Raw genomic sequence first — 25,219 nt, 5'->3', positions numbered from 1 at the left:
CCACTCTTGTAGTGCACACTGGCAAGAGCTCATTGTCTCTAGTGAAGTGGGAGATGTGAAATCGATTCGATCTTCAAACTTATTTTGCATCGAAACGGTACATTTCCGGACATGGGCTCCCAATCAAAACTTTATCTACTTAGTCCCCTCTACAACCCCTAGAAGTTTGTAATAGGAATTATGAAACACTCTGTATGTAGTAAATGGTCTTTTCATTGTAGTCCATAGAAAAATATATTTTTAAATGTGGTACATTTGTTATTTGTTTTATTTTGGAGTATTATCATATTTTATATTTTAATGTTGTTTGTAGTATTATAAGAAGAAAGTATATGTGTGAAAATTAACATTAGTCATTGGAGATTCTGCAGAAGATAAATTTCCATATATCAACATAAGTTAAGTACTTGTTTCAACATTTCCGAAATATAACCTGAATTTTGTAGGTTTTTCCACTGGAGTTACGATAATGAATTTGCAAGGATAGCCTCCTCTAAGGGGCAGCATTTACTCGTAACTGTTTGTGATATTTTTATTTCTTGTTGAAAAAATATTGACGCCAAAATTATTGCTTTCGAAATTTTCATTGGAATACAATAAAAAGGAATGCCAAAATCACAACAAATATACGAATATAGAAGAATGATACACCATCTAAGAAAATTAAAACGAAACATTATTTTTCAGTGGGTCCCATCACATTGTGGTTTGATTGGGAATGAATTTTTGGTAAGAAAGGCACAGAAATCCTACAAAGAAGTTTATCCCACCTTTCTGTAAAACTGCTAATCAGGAGAAAATTTCAGTCAATGCATGTACAGAACTGCAAAAACAGTGCTGAAGACAAGAAGTGGCAAATTCTTATATTTAATCCAGGAACTGTTCCTCATTTAACACGAAAATTTGCAGTTGCAGCAATGTACCAATTAATTACTGGCTATGATTGTCTGGCAGAACATCTACACAGGATTGGAATACTTATATAATAATAGAACAGAACATACAATACAGAATAATACATCAGACTACAGAATATAATTACAACAATAGAAATAAAATAATACAATCGATATAAAAAGAGGATACAATAATATTAACAAAATTTGAGAACTGAATGAAGAGCGCTCTCTCCCTTTTGTGTGTTATGCAGTTCAAATGAACCTGTGAACTTACAACATTTAGAAAGATGTAGAACCCTAGAAAAAGATTCTATACATAAAAAATGCTGGATGCAAGAGTTCTTATGGTTTCGTTGCCAAATGTATAGGCATTTGAACAACATATTAAAAAAGGATTTTGGACATTCTGTCACCATCTTTGTACAATGATTTTTCCTAAGCAGTCAGTCGGATTTTATTCATATTCTGTATAGATATGTCAATTTATCCAGGAATGATGCACATAATGACATGAGATATAATATTTATTAATTAATCAAATACTCTGCATTTGTTTTGTAATATGATAGTAAACGTCTGTCATATTATTAACACTTGTCTTAAGAAATGTTTATAGCATAACAGTTTAAAACTCGTATATGGTGCAAGTTCATAGTTGAATCTTCTTCTCTGCAGAAAACACATTTATGGTGATGTATGAATTGCGATTCTGACGAGAATGTTTTTTTTTTCGTGATTATTTTGTATTGTGCAAAATGAACTTACAAATAACATTAATTGTTTAGTATCTTTTGGAAACATTTGACTGAGAGAAATTAGTTATTTACAGAATTAACATTTTTTAACATTCATATCAGTTTTAAATGCCAATTTTCATAAATAGGAGGATGTAAAAAATGATTCAGTAATTTCTTTATATAAATTCATGAAAATTTAGTTACATAAATCAACTCTGCACATAATTATCAATGAAGTAAAGACTTTTTAAGTTCAGGTTTATAGAAAGTGCCTTTTGTGTATAACCGGAAAATGAAAATTCATCTTATTTCTGTGCATAATAAACGATTTCATTTATATATGTCTTTTGTATAATAGTTCAGGGAAATAAACTATAAGCAGTAATACAGAGTATTTATAAGAATTTAATGCAATATTCTAGAACATTTGAAAGGAGCTAGAATGAAATGTGAACAAACATATTTTGTAGGTAATATGTTCAAGTTTACATACATCCATTTTACAAATGTTCTATCTGTATTTCACTTCAGTCCAAACGTTGTCGAGCATAGCTTATGTAATTGCAGCTGTAGCCTTTTTAGTAAGTTCCAGGTAGTATGGTGGGGCATAACATCTGCAGTTTCATTTCAGGGGCATGAGGTGGCCATGAGGGTCTGATCTGCCAGTCTATTTACATGGGAAATGCTGATCTATTAGTTCCAAACTTCATGATGAAAGTGTGGAGACACTCTGTCTTGATTAAACATAATACCTTCAAAACCTCCTTCATTCGGAATCAGCAGAAGGAATTTACTCTAGCGTGTGTGGGCACTCCAAACTAGTCGCAATTTGTTCGGAAAAAAATAAAGTCCTCAAAAACATATTTAAATAGCTCTTTCTTTATTTTTAAGCACATAAAAACATGTCCATAATAAATTACAACATTAATTCTGAATAGTTTTTATGTCCTTGCAATATGTACACCATTACCTTTTATCTGAAATATGTCAGAAATAATGATCCCAGAAAAAGAACTGGCAGCCCAACAAATTAAATGTTTGTTTTGTATAAATGAATAAAATCAGAAATGACAAATTACATATATAGGTTGGATAAAAAGTTATGGCAACACTGCTGTCACGTGACGATGGTGCATTCGAGAGCTGCCAGCTGTGTGGACATGAACAAGGACTGTTAGATGAGTTAGTGCAGCCAGCGGCGATAGTACTCTGCCAATCTACTGCAGTGTGTAGAACGTTGACTTTCATAGGGATAGTGCGAGCGCCCTAAGACCATGTTTACAAAACTAGAGCAGCATTCCTGGATCAAAACTGAAATGACACGAGCTCGTCGTGCACAAGAATGTTTTCAGGGACTGTGTGAAACATGTGCCGATGCAGCATTGCCATTCTGGGTTACCGCAAAATTGCAGCGTGTTGGATACCCCATGAAATTTTCGAGGTTTAACAATGGCACCGCTATGCAGTCGCACAGGGCTTGTTGGACCGGTATCATAGGAAAGATAACGACTTTCTTGGACGAATCGTCGCTATGGACGAAACCAGGGCTCGCTCATACGAACCAAACTTGAAACGTCAATAAAGTGAATGGAAGCATCCAGGTTCTTCTCGTCCGAAGAAAGTGAGCCCTACACAAAGTGCTGTGAAGGTGATGTTCATTGTGGCATATGACATTGATGGGGTAATACTGCACCACACTGTACCTCCAAAGCAGACGGCAAACGCGGACTACTACTGCAGGTTCCTGCAGCACCACCTTTGTCCAGCCCTCAGGAGAAAACGACGACACTTGGGTGGTACAGAATTCCATCACTCTTCATGATAATGCAAGGAGTCACACCACTGCTGCTGTCAAGGACCTCTTGCGCCGGTGGCAATGGGAGATTCTGGAACATCCATCGTACTCACCCGATATGAGTCCATGCGATTATGATCTTTCAACAAAGTGAAAGAACCACTGCGAGGGACCTGGTACAATATCAGAGATGAACTTACCCATGCTATAGGGCGGTCAATACGGAACATCAACAAAGATGGATGTGCTGATGGTGTACGACGCCTTCCAAACATTTGGCAAAAGGTAATAAATAAGGGGGGCGACTATATAGAAGGTACGTAAGTGTTGTACCCCTGTGAATAAAGCCATGTCAGAAATATCGAACTGTTGCCATTACTTTTTATCCAGCCCTAGTATATAAAGTTCTTCTCCCCCCCTTTTCTCTCTCACTTTTTTTTTTTTTTTTTTTTAGTAGAGGTGGCGTGTGACAGATAATAGCGATTTTGTTACAGTTGATTTTTGTGTTCGGGTGATTCTTGATCGTGAATGTTGTAATGCCCTGGCATTCACAGAGTCTTTCATTAAAGATGATGGCAATGCATGCCACATTTCAAAGGTAAGGTCGTCATCAGTCATAAAGTAGCAGTTTCTTGTTGCTGCAAGTCCCAGCCTGTCTGGGCTCTTCAAGTTTTCAATTTGTGATCATTTTGCAAAATTAAGAAATATAACTGGTTTTTGCGAGAGGAATGTATATCGGAACAAAAACCAGAATGAATCTGAATATTACAATCAAAAGCCATAAGTAGTGCAGCCCATAATGTATAGAATACAGATATTCATTTTGATACCCAAATTATTAGTTCTAATTGGTGACCAGTGTTGTGTTCAGTCTTAGCTTTCACATATTCCATAACATTCTATTATGTTGTTTTCTAATGCTAGACATTTGACAATAAAGTCATTTGACCTCTTGCATTCCAATATTTTTCAAAGATATTATCATGGCCAGCCACTGAAGCACAGATTTTGAGGTGTTCCAAATCCATTTCTTGGTTTGAGTTGCACGATGGGCAGTTAGGGGACTGATATATTCCAATTCTATGCAGGTGTTTGGCCAAACAATCATGGCCTGTTGCGATAGATGTTGCCGTGGTAAATCGGGAATTAACTGTGGATTATGATGCAGAGAGTTCCATTTTTTCCCTTGAGATTGTGTTATCAAATTTTGTTTCTTGAAGTCTAAGTATGTAGACTTAATAAATCTTTTCACAGGGTAATACATAGATATTGGAGTGAAAATGGCAAGTTGTAGCCGATTTAAGTGAACACCATATTTTAACGTTTTGGTGGCTACTTCATTCACACACAACCCCCAGAATGTCTGGAGGACCACACCTGCTGTTAGTCGACGGGTCCATTGGACCTAGCTGGGAGATCTTGTTGATCACCAGCTTTTCCTCCTTAAGCCACTGGAGGACGATTTTAGTGCCATAGCAGGTCAGCACTAGGAACAGAAAAGTAGAAAGAGGAGGAAGGAAAGTGAAATGAACCCCTAGGCCTCGAATGCTCTAATGCCGTTGGGGTCGAAGAAAGTTGATGATTAGCCCCTCCCTTTAGTTCAGCTTGTAAAATTATGCTTACTAACAGCTGCACCACAGGAAGGTAGGGATGGGACATTGGGTATTTGTCCAGGTTGGTTCCTTAAAGCCTTCAATGGTAAGGATTAATGGCTCTCCCCCCTGTATCCGACAGATACCCTTTTGCAGCCAACATTCTATTATTGAGATTTTATTAGAAATCAGTAATGAGGGTTAAATTGTTCTAGAGTAATCGCCTTTGGCAATATGAACTATAAATTAGCACTACAGTTAATCAAAACATTTCAGTGTTTCCCATCACAAGCGATAGATGTTTGTTTATCGCTGTTCTGCAAATTGAATTGATATACCAATAGCCATGTCATATCAACAAAAGTTTAGCACAGCGAGTATCTGAAAACAAAACACACTTTTGACCTGTGCGGTGTGTGGGAGTGTGTATTGACCCAAGAATGTTCATGAAGGCGAGTCATTCATGGAAAAATATAGCAGGTGCATTGTAGCTTGAGTATCGTCGGTGTTAACCTCTAGAATGGGAAATAATTAGATCCAAGATATATTGTCCTTCAATTTTTAATCTTCAGACTTGCAGTTGTCTGGTCTTAGTTGCTATCACTACGAATCACATACAAGTCTGAGATGACAATTTTGCAGAGCTATGTTTTTGGAATTATAGTCACAGTCGGAACCAGTGACAAACCTATCACAGGTCTTCAAATCACACCCGACCATTAATCCTGGACTTGTAAATTCGAGTTAAATTTAATTGCAGTTTATTATTATAGTTAGTATATTCATTTCAGTATGAATCAGATGCTGGTTTGTCTTTAAAAGTGACAAAAACAATTCATACGTGCTAAAAAGTTAGATTAACTCCACAGGCCAGTTTGCCATATGCGTGCATGCAGCTATATAGGATAAACAGGCCACAGTTCATCTATTGAAGATAATTTCGCTTAGCACTGAGACTACTAAATACGAGATTGAGGGATAAATAACAATGCAGAGAGTTTTCCTGTAAAGTGGATGTACAATTAGAAAACAATTACTGTGCTTTTTAAATGACAAGTGATTTGTCCTTGACAGCCTCGCGACCATTGTCCACTCAGGAGCAGCAAAAGAAAATGAGTGGGCATTCTCTGTGCATGAAGCAGTAAGATTCCATTAACATTAATGTCCATTGGCCGTTCCATAATTCTCTTCCCATTTTGAAACTTACAATAGATGTAGGATTTCTTCCCAATAAGATTATTGAAAGATGACTTTTCTTGAAATGAGTAAAAATTCAAATATCATCCTGCACAAAGAGAAAGGTAAAAAATATTTGTTGTATTATTATAAATCGTATATGTACACTTAGCGGCAAAAAGAATGGGCTGGCCGACAATTTCTAAGTTCCAGTAACATAACATTGTGCATGCTCGTCTCGTCAAAGCCATAGTTCACCAGGTAACACATAATTAAACCATTTAAATTTGCTGTAGTTTGTTTAAGAGTCTAAAATCGAATGGGTTGATTCTAGATAAATCAGGGCCCTTGAAGAGTGAAATAATAATAAAATTGATAAATACAAAATCAACCGAGCGAATATGAACAGGAAAACCACGTATATATGCCGAACCGATATTAACAGTCACAGTAACGTAAGTTGTTATGGCATTGGTCTATTGAACAAGTTTGTAGTAGTAGCTCAAGGTTCGAATCTCCCCCAATCTTCTTTTTTCTTATTACAAATTTGCCATCATATGTGTCTCACAAAGCTAAAATTATGTAGTGATATCTCTTAGAATATGCCCAAACTCTAATAAATAATAAACCTCCCTCTCTCTTTCAAGCAATACTGCTATCTGTTAATACGTTCTGTCTCGTTATTATGCTTGAAGATGGCACAGAAACAATAACTCATTGCCCTGGTTCACATAGGTTATTCTGCGTATGCTACTCTCCGACAGGACTTCGATTAGATAATGTCATTTTCTCCAACAAGGTAATTGTCTCCCATAGCAATGATAGTACTACCCTAGTTTATTGTATGAATGGCCACCAATATGGTGAATGCTTCGTGAGACGAATTAACAAGTCAGGTCGCGTGTTGGGGGTGTATGTCATACGATGGGACAGGACTTCTGGAACGCATCCTCTTGCGGTTTACAGCAGAAGTCTACGAACACATTTTGGCAAATTTAATGATCCCTTCCGCCCGAAAATGATATCCAGAAGGAACACTTTTCTTCCAGCAGAATAATCATCCTATACACACTGCCAACCGGATTCAAAGATGGTTTATGTGGAGGCATGATGTCGACCCAGTCGACTGGCCTCCAAATTCACAAAATTTGTAGGCTGCAGTCAAACGGATCCTACGCTCTAATTGGGCAGAACAACCACCCATTCGGACACCTGGGGGATTGTGGGACAGAGTTCTAAATGCGTGGGAGGAGATGGCCAAGAATTTAGACCTGTTCCATAATATTGTGGACTCCATGCCGCTCAGAATGAGGGCAGTTGTTGACGCAGGTGGTTTGTGGACGAGATACTAGTCCCCACCACAGGCCTTTTTTTTTTTTTTGTTAATATAGTAATATTAACAAATTGTTTGTTTTTGTTAATTTAATTATTTATTTGTGTTTGATATGCGTCTGGTTTTTTAGGATGTGAAACAATTATTTTTGTTTATACAGGCCAGGTCTCACCTATTAATAGCCCACAGGTGATGGCAATAATATTTTTACAAGGCAAGCATAATGAAGCTTGTTAACAAATGCCATTTCACATTTAAACTAATAAATTAAGTAAAAGTTAAAATAAAAAAATAATAATTTTACCGTACCGGGAGGCGAACTCACAACCTCTGGTACGGATGTCAGACTTCTTACCTGCTCGTAAGGTTTACTACATTATAGATGGACGACTTTCAATGAGAGACACCACAGCAATGCCTTGCAGTGGATTACGTTTACATGAGTGAACTGCGCAATAGACCAAGAGTCGGCCCATTATTTTTGCCGCTAAGTGTACATCATATCTTTGTAACCTAGATATTTGCCAAGTAATTCTGTCAAGATAAAATATTCTTTCCTGCAGAAGGATGTGAAGATGTTTGCTTACGTTAGTGTGGAATAGGGGTCAGCGCACTTGTAAGCAAAGTGGGTTGATGTGTGAAACAGCTGGTTCAGTGAGGAGCAAGTGAGCTCTTTACAGCATCTGAAGACTAGCAAAATCGGATTTGTTATATTACATTTTTTAATGAAGCAATCGAAATATTTTGCAGAAATGTACAGTGTCAGAGTATGTAGTGAAACATGCGTTATACAATAATTTTATTTAAATTTGCCAACCATAAATAAATCTACTTTATTATATAGTAACGAAGATATGTTATTAATATTATTGATACTTAAAAATTTCTCTGTCACACAGAGTTGGTCCACGCCTCGAATGAAAATTACTATTGTGCAACACCAACAATGTCCGTACTTTCTTCGAAGGAAATATCATTATCATTCTTAATGATAATTGCAGTTAGAAAATGCTACGAGTTCTTTCATCCCAAATAATAATTGCCACTCTACATCTGAACAAAGTTTTCTATTGCGAGCTGAGAGTTTGGTCATGTTAAATTTGGGAGTAGTTATTCACAAGGACGTTTTCACGGAACATCCTTCTGAGAATTGTCTGTATTCTCTCGTAATTAAGTATTCGATTTTGTAGCTAGCTAGAACAGCAGCCTGGTTCCGAACCCATAAGTCCATATCCTAAACATTAAAAAAAATAAACTAAAGAAGTAAACTGTTGAGCTACTAAATCTACAATCTATACTAATAATAAATCTGTAACCGAAATTTTTCTGGTAATTTTCGATTTTCCAAAAATAATTGATGTCAACATGTATAATTAATCATCCTGAAACCAAAAACAGCTTTTTTGAAATTTTTGTTTGTATGTCTAGATGTTTGTTACTTTTTCATGCGATAATAGCTAAAGCGATTTATATGAAAATTGGAATATAAATTAAGTTCGTTGTAACTTAGATTATAGGCTATATGGCATTCAAAATACTTTATTTAAAAGGGGAGTTATAAGGGGGCCTTAAATAAATCGAAATATCTTGCTTATTATTGATTTTTATGAAAAATAATACGTAACAAAAGTTTCTTTAAAAACGATTTCCAATAAGTTTTATTCTATGCAAAATTTTGATAGGACTAATATTACTATGATGTACCGAAGTACATAATATTTCCATGCAGGAATTCTGTATTACTATATGGCGAGATATATCCATTTTAAAATAACAGTGCTTTTTATATCATGGCCAGGTCAGATTAAAATACGAGATATAAAGATAAAACAAATGACTCTGCATTTATTTAAGTGGGCCTTGAAGTCCTTGGACAACAATCAGATTAATATAGGGATGATATGATGTGTGTTTATAATGTACTAAATACTATTATATTATAAAGAGAGAGTATTTGTGTGTTTGTGTGAGGCAATCTCAGGAAACTATTTAATAGATTTAAGTAATTCTTTCATCATTGGAAAGTGTGGTTGCTTTAGATGGACGTAGGCTTTATATCATTACAGAAGCTCATGAGTCAATGCTGTTTGGAGGTACCGTACTGAAATTTGATGTCTGATTTGCGTTGCGTTTTTTTTTTTTTATGAAAGAATGAAAGTCAGAGATGGAATAATTTTACAAATATACACGCGTCACATACTAAGTATTAATTATTCAGTAACATAACAGTAGGCCTACATATTGCTTAATTACGTATGGTATTTGGGTGAGCTAGGGTAATGTATATTTAATAGGTAACAGTTCTATGTAGTGCACAATAGTCCATATTGAATAATTAACAAACCAACATCTTTAACATGACTTGTGGTTTGTAGGCCATCTCAAACTCCAAACTCCATCCCACTGAGCGCGAGATCTTATATATTTGGTCAGTTATAGCCGAATGTTACAATAAAAACAATTAACAACATAGGTATTTTAGTCATAATGTCATACAATACCAGATGAAACTATGAAGTAATTACATAATTGAAATAGACTATTTGGTCTAGGAAGCATCCGTTTTCGTTGCAAGAATAATTCGTTTAACATGTTTGCAAATTAGTCTTGAATACGTTACGCTGCTGGAAAAGTTTTTCTTTGTGAGATTCAAGAGCCCTCACAACCAATTAAAAACTTAGGTAGGTACTTATAGTAGTAGTACATCTGTTGTCAACACACATTTTAAATAATATAGGGCAGTACAACACCTTATTTCAAATGGTATTGTTTGGTGACAAAACCTTCTTCCAGCTGAGAGTAACAATCTTCAGTTCTTACAAATATATTCTATTTCAGACGCTGTTAGGTCTAACATAATACCAAGCTTAAAAGTAGAATTAATCAAACAACTCCAGAACCTGTTGCATGGTAATAACAGTTACATTCATAGTTCTAAATACAACTTTGAAAGTAATTCAGGAGCAAACGATTTATAATTGATAATTAATTAATTATTAACTAACAAGAACAAAGCTGTATTTGGAAATATAAGAGATTTAAGTCAATGATATTTATTTATAACAAGTGCAGCGAAGTGTGCTGGTATGGCTAGTTAAAAATAAATCAGAGTTACATAGCTTAAATAAACTTTTCAAGAAATCAAAAAATATAATGTATTAATAACATAAAATATAACTTAAAAAATATAATGATTAAAAAATACCTCTTTTATCCTCAGAACATGAGACAAATATAAACCTAAATATCCAAATATTTACAATTGATACACCAAAAGAATTCCCAATTTCTAGCAAAACAAATATTTATTATCTCATGACAGTTTTTGAAAATAATTTAGAAAATCTGTGAAACATTTACTAGAATGATGCACGAAATGTTTGGAGTCTTTTAATTTCAGTAAGTTTTTTTTTATTATTTGTAACAATGGATCTCGTCATGTTCAACTTCAAAGTGCTACCGGTACCATATTGCAGTCAAATGTATGAATCCACCTCTGACCATGTAACAGAGCCAACACTGTACTCTCAGCTGTCACTCACTAGTGTCTGTACAGCTCAATGTTCTTATTTCCTGCAGTTTCCTGGTCCTGATATGAAAGATTAGTCTAAATGCTTTCTCCCCATTATAGTTATCTTTTCCAGGCTTGGCTATGCATGATGTTTTATAAATATGTTTTGGAACCAAAAAAACACATGGTCGTCATTTCCCTTTCAATTCAAAGCTGCAATCAGCTGAAGAGAAATAAAAACAAAATATATTTTAATTATATGAGGGCCGTCCAGAAAGTAAGTTTCTCTGGGGCCATTTATAGAAAGAAAACACAATTTCATGGAAAGATTTATTGGAACAGATACAGCAGTTGTTGAGCTATTTTTCAACATATTCTCCAACAGAACTAAGACATTTGTCATACCGTGGGATAAACTTCTGTATCCCTGGTTGTAGAAGTCTATCGCCTGGAGCCAGTGTGTATTGTGACAGCCATGTGCACCTCTCTGTTGATCCCACAGTATGACATATGCCTCAATTCCGGTGGGGAATGTGTAGGAAAATAGCTCAATTACTGAATCTGTTCCAATAAATCCTTCCATGAAACTGTTTTATTTTTGTAAATGGTCCCAGGGAAACTTACTTTCTGGGTGCGCCTCGTATATTCGAGTGAGAAATAGTAGTAATAGGTCCTTTCACTCCCTGGTGGAGAATAGGGCATCAATGAGAGATCTCCATTGGACACAATTGGCAGCAATAATCTTGACCTCATTCCACACTAATACCAGTCAGAAATAAGATAATTGTAATTAACATTTTATTAATTTCATACTCCATAGTTGCAGCATATAAAGTCATACGTTCAACTGATGGTGTCCATGTAACACAACAGAATCAGTTCTTTTCAACATGTTTCATCAAAATACACAAGGAAACTGTGAATGTTGAATGTTACTTTCTATAAGGTTGTTAAATGCTATCAAGTGATATTCATTATTCAGAATTCAACTTAAGACACTCTTGGTTATTAATGGAGAAAAATTCTCTCCGGCACTGGGAATCGAACCTGAGTCCTCTATTCTATGCATCAAGTGCTCTAACCACTGAGGTATGTTGAGGCTCAATCCACGGCACCGGATTGAAATTTTTCACCTAGTCACTCAAATGAGTGCACTTCTTGTATGATGACTGTTGACTTAATGTGTGTGTGTGTTTTTTTTTTTCTAAAGAATTATGTAATCTATTATAGAATACATAATTTTCTAATTCACATTAATGTAAGAAACATATGTTGCCTTAACCATTACAATGAAATTTCAGAATTGTGCATGATGCTAATGACTATATTATTTATTTGTTCCTTTTTTCTGGTGTTTATTAACAAATCCATTCCAGGGAGTAGGTGTAGTTGATTGTTTACATTCATTATAATCGATTCAAAGATGTCACTCGGACGTCCATTCTTACTCTGGCAGTTTTCAGCATTGCTGTTGATAGAGTTGTTTGAAAATGGTGGTATTTTATTTTCTGGAATTATTACAATGATAGCTGTGGACGTTGGGGTGCAAGGTTTTATTATAATACTTAAGATCATTCAAAGGAGATCGTTGTGTTTCATCTGTCACTTACTACTAAGCTTTACCTTGAAAAAGATTACTCAGTCTACATTTGCACATGGGTCTGCCGAGTTAGTTCTGTGGTAGGGTGTCTGCCTCCAGACTAGCCAGTCCGGGTTTGATTCCCAGCGGGGTCAGAAATTTTAATATAAAATTTCTACCTCGGGACTAGGAGAGGTGGCGGTGCACAACTTCTAATACTAGATTGTGCACCAATATGCCTGGGTTAAATCCCAAATCTCTCCGCGGTGCATATGAAGAGAAGATATATGTCATTGTTGATAGTGATTCGTCCGTTGGATGGGGATGTTAAGCCTGGCGGCCCCCTTGTTGCTATTCAACAGGGGTAGGCTATGTGCCGACACCAGGTTTCCCCTTCTTCCTTCCTCATCATCATCACTCATTTCAGACACTACACTTCCACGAACACTTAAACATACACTTACCCTAGTACACAACATAACTCTTCACACATCATGTACAGTGTGACCTGCCGAAGTGGTGTACAACTAGAAAATGGGTCATATTTCTGTCATCTATCTGCAGCATGTGGAACCCGAATCACGCAAGTGAAGTGGGTGGGCATTGGATACACACACACACATTTGCACATTAACACTTCTAAGGAACTGTAATATAGTCTATGCACTATTTCCAGTGCAGAGATCACTTCACCACCTTCCAGGGTTGGCATGATTTTCCCCGACCTGAAAATAAAATCCTGTTTTTTTTTATATGATTTCCATAAAGTATTATAATAAAGCTGCAAGTGGTATAAAATCTTCCTTTATTAATAATTCCAATAATTTTTATTATTTTATACTGTGCAATAAAAGTCGTATCTTGTAAAGTGTGTAGTAGGATGAACACAAATATCAAATTAATATTGCTATATTACTAAAAATGAATTACAAGTTCATATAATCTATCTTAACCTATTAAGAATCATGAATAGTGTATATGAGGATGAATACAAATAGAAATAATGACTCTTGTTAGAACAGTGAACTATAATCTTTACTCACATGATCTAACCTACATAGACTGCTATTAAATACGTATTTATACATTTTATTCACGTTTATGTAGTTTGTATTTATTAAATGGTGCAAAGTGAAAACTAATTTCGTTTGAATGTATGTGCAAAAGAAATTCGAGTATTTTGGAGCCAGTATATAAGTACTAAAACCTAATGTAAACTAGAGACAGCTATTTTAGCGGACTGTCATATCACTATGAAGTATAAAGGTTGGCTTCAAACTCTTCCCTCTTATAAGTAAACCCCCACTGTGACTCCAGCAAAGCAGGGGAGGGGAACTGCAGACTTTGCACCTGCACTGCAGCAGAGGTAATCAGGTAAATCCCTTGGAGTAAATTGAATGAGGGAATCCCTTTGAAGTAAGTCCCAGATTCAGTTCTCAGTGGAATTCCCTTCCTATGAAATACTGTATAGTTTGTTGAAGTTAAATCTACTTTGGGTAGGCTTATAAAATTTAAAAGTGTTAAAACATTTTTTAAATACATATATTAATTTTATCTAAAGAACTAAAATTAACTTTTACGAAACATTTTTTACATGGTAAAATGTAAATAATGGTGTATTTTTCTGAAACCCGAAAAACCCCAGTGGGCAGGCAAATGGTTTTTATTCCAGGTTTTTGCCAACCCTCCCACTTTAACTACTGATTTGCAGTCTTCTTTTCTTAGCTCCTATGCTGCAGTCTTGAAACTAGTATGGCCTTCTAGGAAATGGAAATGCTGCGAATCCATATTTTGAAGAAGAAAAAAGGGAACATTAATTTGATGATTCGTTAAGTCCACTGCAATGTTTTCAGTACACTGTGGGGATCGAACAATGAGCCAACAACACGAACTAGTTTCTTGGCTGTATCTGTGTTCATATTATTCAGCTACCAGTGCTGACTGAGCTATATATGAAAATTTTGTCTTTGTTGCCAGTTTGTGGTACTGGAAGTTTTTCCAGCTCATCTAATATGATCTGATTGAAGATTCCATGACTCAGAAGTTGTTACTTCATTGCTATGTCTGCCAATTTTCCATCAAGCAAAAGAAATGTTGGATAATTGGATCTTTCCAACAATTTAAGAGGAGGACAAGTTACAGAAATGAACATTGCTTGTAATTTAAATATCTGGATATCTTCCAGGATTTTTCTCTGGAAAGATTGACTCCAACATTTTTGGGCTAAGGATATTTACTACTATTAAGTAGTGTTGAGAACTGTATGCACTAAAACCCCTAAAATATACATGCATGCACTAAAACTTTTGAAATACGTACTTTTCTATGCATTAGAGGGCGAGAACCACCGAATTTACTATAGTATAGGATCCTACGAAAAACGTAACATTAGCAATACATAAGTGTTCTGCCCATGGGCAGGTCTTTCACTGCAAACTGAGTATTCTCCAATCTTTCGCCTTCCTCTTTGTCTCCACATATGACCCGATATCTTAATGTCGTCTTTTATCTGACATCTTCTTCTGCCCCAAACTCTTCTCCCATTCACCATTCCTTCCAGTGCATTCTTCAGTAAGCAATTTCTTTTCAGCCAGTGACCTAACCAATTCCTTTTTCTCTTCCTGATCATTTTGAGCATCATTCTTTCTTCACTCACTCTTTTCAACACAACTTCATTTTTTTTATTTCCTTGCTGCAGCTCATGTTACTGCTTATAGTACATCCCAAGTATTTGAAGCTGTTCACTTGCTCTACTGTCTCATTTAGAATTCGCAAGTTTACCTTTATTTTTTCTTGCAACAACCATTGTCTTCGTGTTTGCATTTATCTTCATTCCATACTGCTTACAGCTGTCATTTAGCTCCCTGTAGCATATCCCTTATAGTAGGGAGCAAAGATATTGGCGGGTCGTACATAGCACATTTTTGCACGTACCACCCCCCTCTCTTCTGACCTGTCCATTGGGATGACTGACTGGCAGTGTGTCGATGCGTTCGGGTGTAGTTGCTTGCAAGCCAATCGTGTATTGAGAGAGTAGTCATCGCAGCTGTTGTCTGTTCACTGTGCACATATTCAAACAGTAATTTTCAATACTAACAGTGGAATTGCTTCTGTGCCTAGTTGAGCGACATGTCTAGAAAGGGAGCGGATACGCGGAGCCAAGCGAAAGGAATTATTTATAGTGTTTACGAATACTTAAAAAAAAACTTTAATTAATACAACAAATTAAAATTTTCGTAATATGATTGAAATTCTGGTTATTAAGAGAATGAGGAAAACAGGAATTAGGCCACTATAAGTTTAAGTGAAATATTTTAAGATCTGATAGTATATTGGCAATATACTCATTGGAGTGAAATAAATCTTTAAAAACCATTGTGTTATCATTATTAAATTTTCACTGATGGATTTCATTTGATATAGTATTACTAGCCATTGTTAAGTCAATTATATTATATAAAATAAAACCTGGGTACCGACACAATACTATTTACAAATTATTTACATCGTCAACATTAGTGATTTTACTCACAGGACTGGCTTCATCTTTTCTTGCATCCCTCGTCTTGTTCAAAAAGTCTCTGGTCACTGCTGTCAGTTGGTCACCTGCTGTGATTCTTCCTTCCGGAAGTTGCCTGTTGACTTCCTTTGTCGCAATCCCAGGACCGCTGCCATCATTTTTGGCCTCATTTCTGAACAGCTGGAGCCATTCATCACGACTTCTCCTCTTTGTGAAGCGGATGACAATAGGACGCGTTTTTCCTGGCCTGGATGGTATACGATGTGCTATGCTTACATCATGTTGCACCAATTCACTACCGCCTATGACTTCCGATATTTAGGCAATGACTTAAGTTGATTGTTCATCGATCTCCGGAACTCCAAATAGCATTATATTGTCTCTGCATGTGTATTGCTGCACTTCCTGTTTGAGATGGTCATTTTCTTGCACTAGCCTCTTCATCTCCTCCTGTGTGGAATTGAGTTCATGTCTTGTGTGCGCCAATTCTTCTCTAAGACTGTCGTACTTGGAAGATATTAATTCAACTGATTTTCTTAGTTCATTCACCTCAAAATACGAATGCTATTCGATATCAGTATAGTAGTTATAAAATCATGTCGCATATTGTATACCAGTAGTTTGTATTATAACAAATGACGTGTTCACATGTGCTGTTATTTAATGAAATAATTAAAATGCTGCGCACAGAAATTACACTAAATACTGACACACAGACAGTGTTTATATATAAACACTATTTCGATGTTACAGACTTTAGGTTACGTAGCGAGGAGTGAAAGATGTTTCGGAAGCGACCCGTCGAAGAACGTTTACAACTAAAGTAGGGGTGGAACGTGGGTTGGGTTAGTATGAAGGGGTATACCTCCATCCGCCAATATTCCTGCTCCCTACTATAGTATCGTCTCCTCTCTTCTGCTAACAATGCCATATCATCAGCAAATCTTATACACTTTATTCTTCTTCCTCCTAATTTTACCCCTCCCATGACTATTAATATAATGGGAAATAATTATTGGGTTTAAAGAAAATTGCAGTCACTTTTAATTTCTTAGTTATTGGGTCTTGGTACTTCAATTAAAACCAATTTTATAAAACAGACAACTTAGTTTTTTTCATGACTGAAACTTTGACATAAGAGTTGCTGACACCACAAATATGTGTTCTTATGAGTTGTTATTATTATTATTATTTTTTTTTTTTAGTGAACAATCCCTCTTTTTTTTATTTATACTACTATATGAAATACTTTGACATCTATCACAATGTTATAATTAATGTACAGTAATGGTAATATTTCAATATTGGTTCACATGTAGTATTCGAATGTCTATTCACTCCTAATCTTGATTTACTTTTTACCTTCCTTTCCAGACCACTTTCTTGATTTTTCTGTACGCACAGTCACTACTTACCATCCATTTTGTTATTATTATTATTTCTTACACAAGTATGGTCAGTTTAGTCACTGTCACTATTTACAGTAGGAGTACGGGGTGTTGGCATCATCCCATACCACTTAAACCGTTATCTTGAGTATGCGAATTCAGATTTCAAACATGTCTATTGTTATTGTTCCCTTACCAATTCTAAGAAAGTTACTGGAAGTTTCAGAAGTACAAGCTTACTCTATATGTAGTTAACAACTCCATATGTGTGATTGGGGTTTGACAACACTTTGCGCTAATGTTTAAGGTTTAATGGTACCAAATTACCTATCTCCGTTTAACCCAGTCCAACTTTGTCGCATTCCTTGGCCTCATGCCACTTAGCTATTACAGTGAAACCTCTCCTTGCAGACACCGCCAAGATGTGGACACTCCTCCTATACAGACAGATTTTTATGTCCCAACTGAAATAATATAGAAATAATGATAAATTTAACTCTCGTTTATGGACAGCTGTTTCACAGTCCTAAAGCTTGCTTCACCTCCTGACTGTGGACAGAACTTGGATGGATTTCAAGACCTGATGTGTTACAAAAATGGAAAATTTAGCTTTGAGAACTGTACAGAAATTCCTTAACATGAAAGAGGACAATAAGGGTCTCGTAGGCTACCACTAGCTCAGCCGGCTACCCCTTGTTAGCTAGAAGCAGGTGGATAAACAAAATCATAAAACTTAACCTGTCTGATGGGTCCAAGGTTTCCGCGATCGTAAAATTGTATTCGACACATGATAGGGTTAATAGGATTATTCTCTTCACTTCAATCAGTTGTACTATTTCGAGAGACATGGCACCTGAATGTAAAGGTTAATGAAGTGTGAAGGGATACATAATGCATATTATAAATTTACTGTTAGATTGGGAATCCTCCCTCCCAATAAAGGACACCTCCCAGATGCGGACAGATTGTTATGTCCCTTCGATGTCCGTAAATGAGAGGTTTCACTGTATTCACTCATCTAACCTAACTTTTACGGAAATATACATTGGCTGAGGGTAAAAAAAAAAATCCTATGATCAGACACTACCACTAATATACCAAATACGGTAAAGTAAATAATTACGATACATTTTGACATACCTGTCTAGTGTGCATAAAATCTACTTTGTTCTGTGTTCTCACATTAATAAAAAAATAATTTTAAATTCCAGTTTTGTCTAATTATCTCATCACAATTTGGACATTTCATACACAACCCTATGAACAACGAAAAAGTAAATAATTACTATATATTTTACCAAATAATTTAAAATATGCAGAAATATCCTTTTAACATTTTTAAGATATATTGTCGGCTTGGAGTGTAAACCTGCTCACTGCCAAAAAGAAAATTTTACAAGGGAAGCAAAAAACTAAGTTTAAATTAAATCTGACCAAATCCAAAGTACATTTGTACCTGTACTTTGGATTTGATCCTAAAGTTTCAGATTATAATTTAAACTTAGTTTTTTGCTTCCCTTGTAAAATTTTCTTTTTGGTGGTGAGCAGGTTTAAACTCTAAGCCAACGATATATAGCTTCGATACAAATGTGTTTTTGTATATAATCGTCATTCCTGCAACAACTCCAATGTGCAAAATATAATAGGAAAAACACATTTATTCATCCAATGGCAGCCGTACATAGGAGACTGTGAATTCTTACATTTTAGAAATAAAGAGAGATAATTTCATATAGAAGATTTTATTATTTGCTGTATCACTATTTAAGTTATTTAATAGAGCAAAAATCTGAAAATTGATAAATATGTCACATAGGAGTTATTCCTGGAACAATGACGACATATTTCTCATGACTAGTGATGTCAGTCAGTCTGTTGATTATAGAATAGTTTATTATTGTACAGTATAGATTGTCTTTATACAGTACATTATAGTAACAAGGAACACATTATGCAGTGAGAACTGGTTCTGTTTGTCCTCTGACTTGAATATAAAAATTTCGAGTGTTAAAACTTACCTATAACTTTGAAACTTATACTTTATCTCGAAAACTGTGTATGGGGAACTGATCCCTTTTCTTATGGACATACACAAATGCTATTTGAAAAAACACACACATGTAAGACATTTGCTTCCTTTAGATTAACCAGTGTTTTAAAAATAAGCCTAACAAGGAAAATGGTGTTATTTGTTGGACATAAAAAAATTTACGTTATAAAAATTCTTCCTATTTTGCAATTTAAATATGTCGTACATATGCATTTCATTATGCATAGATGATAAAAGAAAATGTCAATTGCTGCATTAAAACTACTTTTGTTTTTATCGCAAATTGCTGAAAAGAAACATCTTCAACCATTGCTAATAAAACATTAGTTCAAGTGGAGTGTCAGATGTGAACTGCCACTGTGACAATTGTTGAATTTCATCACCAACAGCACAGCAAGCTTAAGTGGACAAACCAATTGAAGCTGTTGTTCATATAAAGTAGTGGAGTTAAATGAGCTGTGCTAATCAGTTTGTTGAAGCTACATAACAGTGCCACTTGGAAGTACTGTTAAGTGGCCATGTGTGAAACGGCACTTGCAGCACTTTAACCGTACTTTAAGATGTGTTTGCGTGCATTTTGTTTGTCTGTATAATTGGAATGTTACATTCGCCAAGTTTATAGGCATTGTATAAAGTTTGTATTTAAAGATTTGCTGTGTATATGTGTAGTCAGTATTTGGAATTTTAAAATATTGTGAGTTACTTCATTTATAAGATTTCTTAGAAATAATAATATACATTTGTTCAGATAACAAACAAAATTTGATAACACAATCTCAAGGGAAAAAATGGAACTCTCTGCATCATAATCCACAGTTAATTCCCGATTTACCACGAAAATCGTCTGTAGCTGCATTTAGATTGGCAACAGGCCATGATTGTTTGGCCAAACACCTGCATAGAATTGGAATCTATCAGTCCCCTAACTGCCCATTGTGCAACTCAAACCAAGAAATGGATTCGGAACACCTCAAAATCTGTGCTTCATTGGCTGGCCATGATAATATCTTTAAAATATTGGAGTGCAAGAGGTCAAATGACTTTATTGTCAAACGCCTGGCATTAGAAAACAACAACATTTGTTCAGATTTGCAGAACAAATATAAAAGTGGCCCTTTATATAGGCACATTATAAAAGTAGTGCTTTATATAGGCACATTAATTTCAGTACGTATGCAGTTGAGTTTTTTAATTGCAATTATTTACTTCTGTTCTAGAGTGCTGGGATTATAAGCCAGGGGGCCTGGGTTCAAATCCTCCTCTACCCTGAATTTATAAAACTTGTACTGGGCAAGCTCGTGGTCCAGGCAACACAGGGGTTTTCTCCAGGTACTCTGGTTCCTCTGTGACATTCCAATAATTCTTCGTCCAATGCGGGTGTATTCTGGACCTGTGGTGCAGTCTGGAACTAAGTGGTCTATGCTTCTCAGCACTAGTAACATCTATAAGCTGCTTGTAGAGTCAGGATGAATAACGACAAAATAAGGGCCATTGGACAAGAAAATTGTTTGATTAAACATTTGTCATTACTTCTAATTTTATACATTGAACACATTGCACCTAGAACTGGTTTCTTCATCTTCTGCAGTGATTTTTAGTCAGTAATATAGTTATATACTCAACCAACAAATATATATCTGTCAGTATTTTTAGAAAATTGAATTATATATTTTTCTTTTTCCTCTTCTAGAAAACCTGGAGATGTTAGAGAGGGGAGAAATGAAGCGAGAATTTTCAGGACTTTCTGGCATGAGTGGTGGTTGTGGAACGAGTTTATCAGGCGGTGAAGAAAGTGATGATGAATTGGGAGGAAGTGCACCACCAACTCCTCTAACCCCTTTATCTGCTTCTCAGCACAATTTACCTGAATTCATAGATATTAATCAATTTGGAGGGGGAGGCGGTGCAGACTCATTTGATGAATCGAGCCTTACAGGTTTTGATATTGAGGTAAGTGTGATTATTGCACGAGTTCATACACATATTTCACATGAAGACAACCCAGTTAGTGCGACAGTACGTATGTTGTTATTATTATTTATATTTATTTAATTCTGGATAGACTGTACAATGCTGCATAAGAAAATGTCATGGTAAAATAAAAACATAAATATTAGTGTTAAAAAGGTAACTTACAAATAGGCAATAAGATACATAGGTTACATACAAAGAAATATATAAAATTATACACAAAAAAAAATCACATTTTATAACATTATACAGGGTGATTTACGAGGATTTACCATCACTTACGGACCTTACTTCTGAAGACATTTTGAGCAAAAAATGTCATATAAACAGGAGTCCTGTTCTCAATATTTACAGAGTTACGCTTTGTTATTGGAACGCATTGCTGTGAACAAGTGTGACCTTGGCCAGTGTGCAGCCAGCACGAGCACGTGACAGTGTCGTGTCTGCAGCTGTATCACTGACAGATTTTGTGCTCAATCAGTCAGATTGCCTTTGGTTGCGAATGTTGTGTTGCAATGCAGCATACGTTTTCTACAGAGGAATACACGGATATGGTGTTTATTTTTGGAGTGTGTGAAGGTAATTCTAATGCTATTTCAGCTGAATATCACAGATGGTACCATAACTGCAGGATTCCTAATCCTAGAACAATTCTAAGGACTTTCAGCACTTTATGGGAAACAGGTTCACTTCCGAGTATTACAATCCACAGCGAGCGTAATGTTTAACATCACGTAGTTGAAGAGGAGAATATTTTCGACGCTGTCCAGCACAGTCCATGTGCAAGAGCATGCCGTCTAGCAAGACGACTTGGAGTTATACTTAATGCAAACAGATTGTATCCTTACCACCTCCAACAAGTACATTATATACAACCAGGAGATCCTGCCCATCGATTGGAGTTCTGCAACTGGTTGAATGAAAATCGACAGTTTTACCGCTACATTTTGTTTAGCGACGAGGCACAGTTCACGCAGGACGGCACAAATAATACACGTAATTCACATGTTTGGGCAGAAATTAATCCCCATCCTGCAATAGGAAACAAATTTTCAACACTGTTTCAGCATCAATGTGTGGCTGATCATTTTTACCAGGACTACTGACTGGTGTGGTTTATCTGCATTTCTTACAAAAAAGAACTGCCGCAGTTACTTGTTCCTTTGGCGGTGAGACAACGTATGATATTCCAGCACGACAGAGCATCTCCTCACTTCAACCGTGCAGTGGTGGAACATTTAAATGTACATTTCTCTGAGAGATGGGTATGACGAGGTGGTTTTTATCCCTGGTCTCCTAGATCGCCAAATCTGTCACCATTGGACTATTGCATGTGGGGATGGATGAAGGATCTTGTCTACCAAATGAAGTCACAAACACGTGAAGAGCTACTTGCACGCAACATGCATGCCGCTATGGAAATCAGTTATGCAGTTATGTAGAGCGACAGGTGCGGTTCACAAGCGTGCAGTAAACTTTCTAAGACTGTGAATTAGAATGCAAAATTGAACTGAAAGGGAATCAAGCCTGTGAAAATGGCGTGATTTGTAATAATTGTTGTGATTAGTGCATAAGAATAATGTAATTTTGTAGTTAAAAATTGAAAAAAAATATCTGTACGAAGGAATTAAGGAGTTCAAAACATATTTTTAGCTTCAGAATACTTGTCAATTAAAGAAATGATGCATCTGAATGATTCATTCTCTATTTGTAATATTCTTTTACCTTTTAAACTAAAGAAAAATGTATTTTACAAGCAACTTCATATTAATGTAACTCTGAAAATATTAGGACCCATGTTTGTATAACATTTTTTGTTCAAAATGTCTTCAAAAATAAACTCTGTAAGTGATGGTAAATCCTCGTATAGGCAATTCTCCTTAAAAGATACACAGCTACATAGACTTAAAATACTCTCCAATATTATATAGTGACAAGTCTGTTAATTTATTCTTAATATCTTTCTTAAAAAGCCTCAAGCTTAAATGTCTAATATTATCTGGTAAACATTATATAATTTTTTTTACAAATTTCTACAAAGCTGCTATTAGTTGTAGTGTAGTTAGATTGTCCTTTTCTTAAATCATTTTTATGCCTAGTTGAATAGTTATGCACTGAGCTATGAAATCATTAATATTTTGTTTGTACATACATTAAACAACTTAAAATATACAACAATGTACAGTTAAAATTTCAAGTCTCCGAAATAAAGTTTTACAATGTATACAGTTTTAAAATTACAAATTTTTCTTACTGCCCTCTTTTGCAGTTTTAATAACTTTATTATTTTAGGATCATTACCCCAAACTTATTCGTTGGCAGTGTATATAAGCATAATGTATAGCTTTTAGCACTTTAACACTAACACTTGTTTTTGATTTCCTTAACATAAAAATGCCTTTATTGAGTTTCTTACATACTATGTCAATATGACAGTCCCGTTTAAGATAAGCAAGCCTTCGTTTATGGTTCAAAATATGGATTTTTGGATTTCTGGTGTTTATTGGTGTTTGAAGTGTTCTGAATGCGAATATGCGGTTTATAATCGATTAGGACCAAAATTGGATGTTTAATGAGCATATAATTGATTGCATGTCTTTTCTGACCACGCCCACTTTTGCAGACATTAATGTTTTTCGATATATTTCCTAAACCGTTGAAGATATTTTTATGAACTAACTCTTTGTTTTTTGCGAGAAATTTCATATTTTCTGTTGATGCCTCTGTCAACTTTCTCTTTTTTCATGGTCATCTATGGTTTGGTTTCCAAGGAAACGGGAAGCGAGGTAAACATAAATATTTGTTATTTTGTATTTGTGAAGGTAAAAAATGGGAAGAAATAAGAAGTTTGGAAAGAGAAAGTTTACTGGGAACACTTATACAAGAAAGAAGGAAGTTACTAGTGATTTAATTAGTAATGGAGAAGTTAGTAATGTATTAGTGCAGAAGAGGTTTGATCGAACACCATGTCAAGCAAATGTAACAACTACCAGTGCCGGTAAGTGTGTTACACCGCCTAGTTCATCGAAGAAGAAAGTTTAATCTTCCATAGAACTATTTGATGAGATGTGTGAAATGCAACAGTCTAATATTTGTGAAAATAACATGTTAAAATCTGGTTATGAACTAGTGGATTTGGAACTGATGTCAAAAGCATTATCTCAACAAACAAAATGTAAATACTGTGAATGTGACTCTCTGTCAATTCAAGAAGACATAAAAAAACGAAAAGAACTTGCCAGATCATTAGTAATAGTGTGTGCAGTGTGCAGAAAGGAAGGCACTTTTCAAACGTCAAAAGTTACCGCTAGTGGATATGAAGTGAATACAAGATTCATATATGGGCTACGCTGTATTGGAAAAGATTATGCTGGTAGATTGTGTGTCATGATGAATGTCTAAGCCCCATTCAAAATTTCATAATGTGAATGGACATATTCAAGAATTAGCTGATAGTGTCTCAAAGATAGTACCGTATGTTAGAAGCATGTAAGGAAGCAGTGCAATGCAATGACAGTGATGATAAGATTCCAGTTGCAATAGATGGGACATGACATAAGAGACGCCACACATCAAACCATGAGGTTGTGGTAGCTACTTCAGTTGATACAGGCAAAGTTTTAGATTCAGAATTGCTATCAAAATATTGTTATGCATGCAAAAAGTTA

The 25,219-nt window shown here is 35.4% G+C and overlaps 1 protein-coding gene across 1 annotated transcript in view; it reads left to right on the top strand.

The window, feature by feature from the left end:
- Positions 1–25,219, top strand: part of LOC138715321 (uncharacterized) — a 77,825-nt gene that overhangs the window by 17,438 nt on the left and 35,168 nt on the right. Inside the window, exon 4 of the mRNA XM_069848103.1 lies at positions 21,271–21,530. Within this exon, the coding sequence (XP_069704204.1) occupies positions 21,271–21,530 (260 nt within the window). The remainder of the gene's footprint in view (positions 1–21,270; positions 21,531–25,219) is intronic.

This window comes from Periplaneta americana, chromosome 15, assembly GCF_040183065.1.
Source record: "Periplaneta americana isolate PAMFEO1 chromosome 15, P.americana_PAMFEO1_priV1, whole genome shotgun sequence".
NCBI classification, from domain to species: domain Eukaryota; kingdom Metazoa; phylum Arthropoda; class Insecta; order Blattodea; family Blattidae; genus Periplaneta; species Periplaneta americana.
Note: the sequence above shows the minus strand (reverse complement) of the source record. Positions and strands in the feature narration are given on the sequence as shown.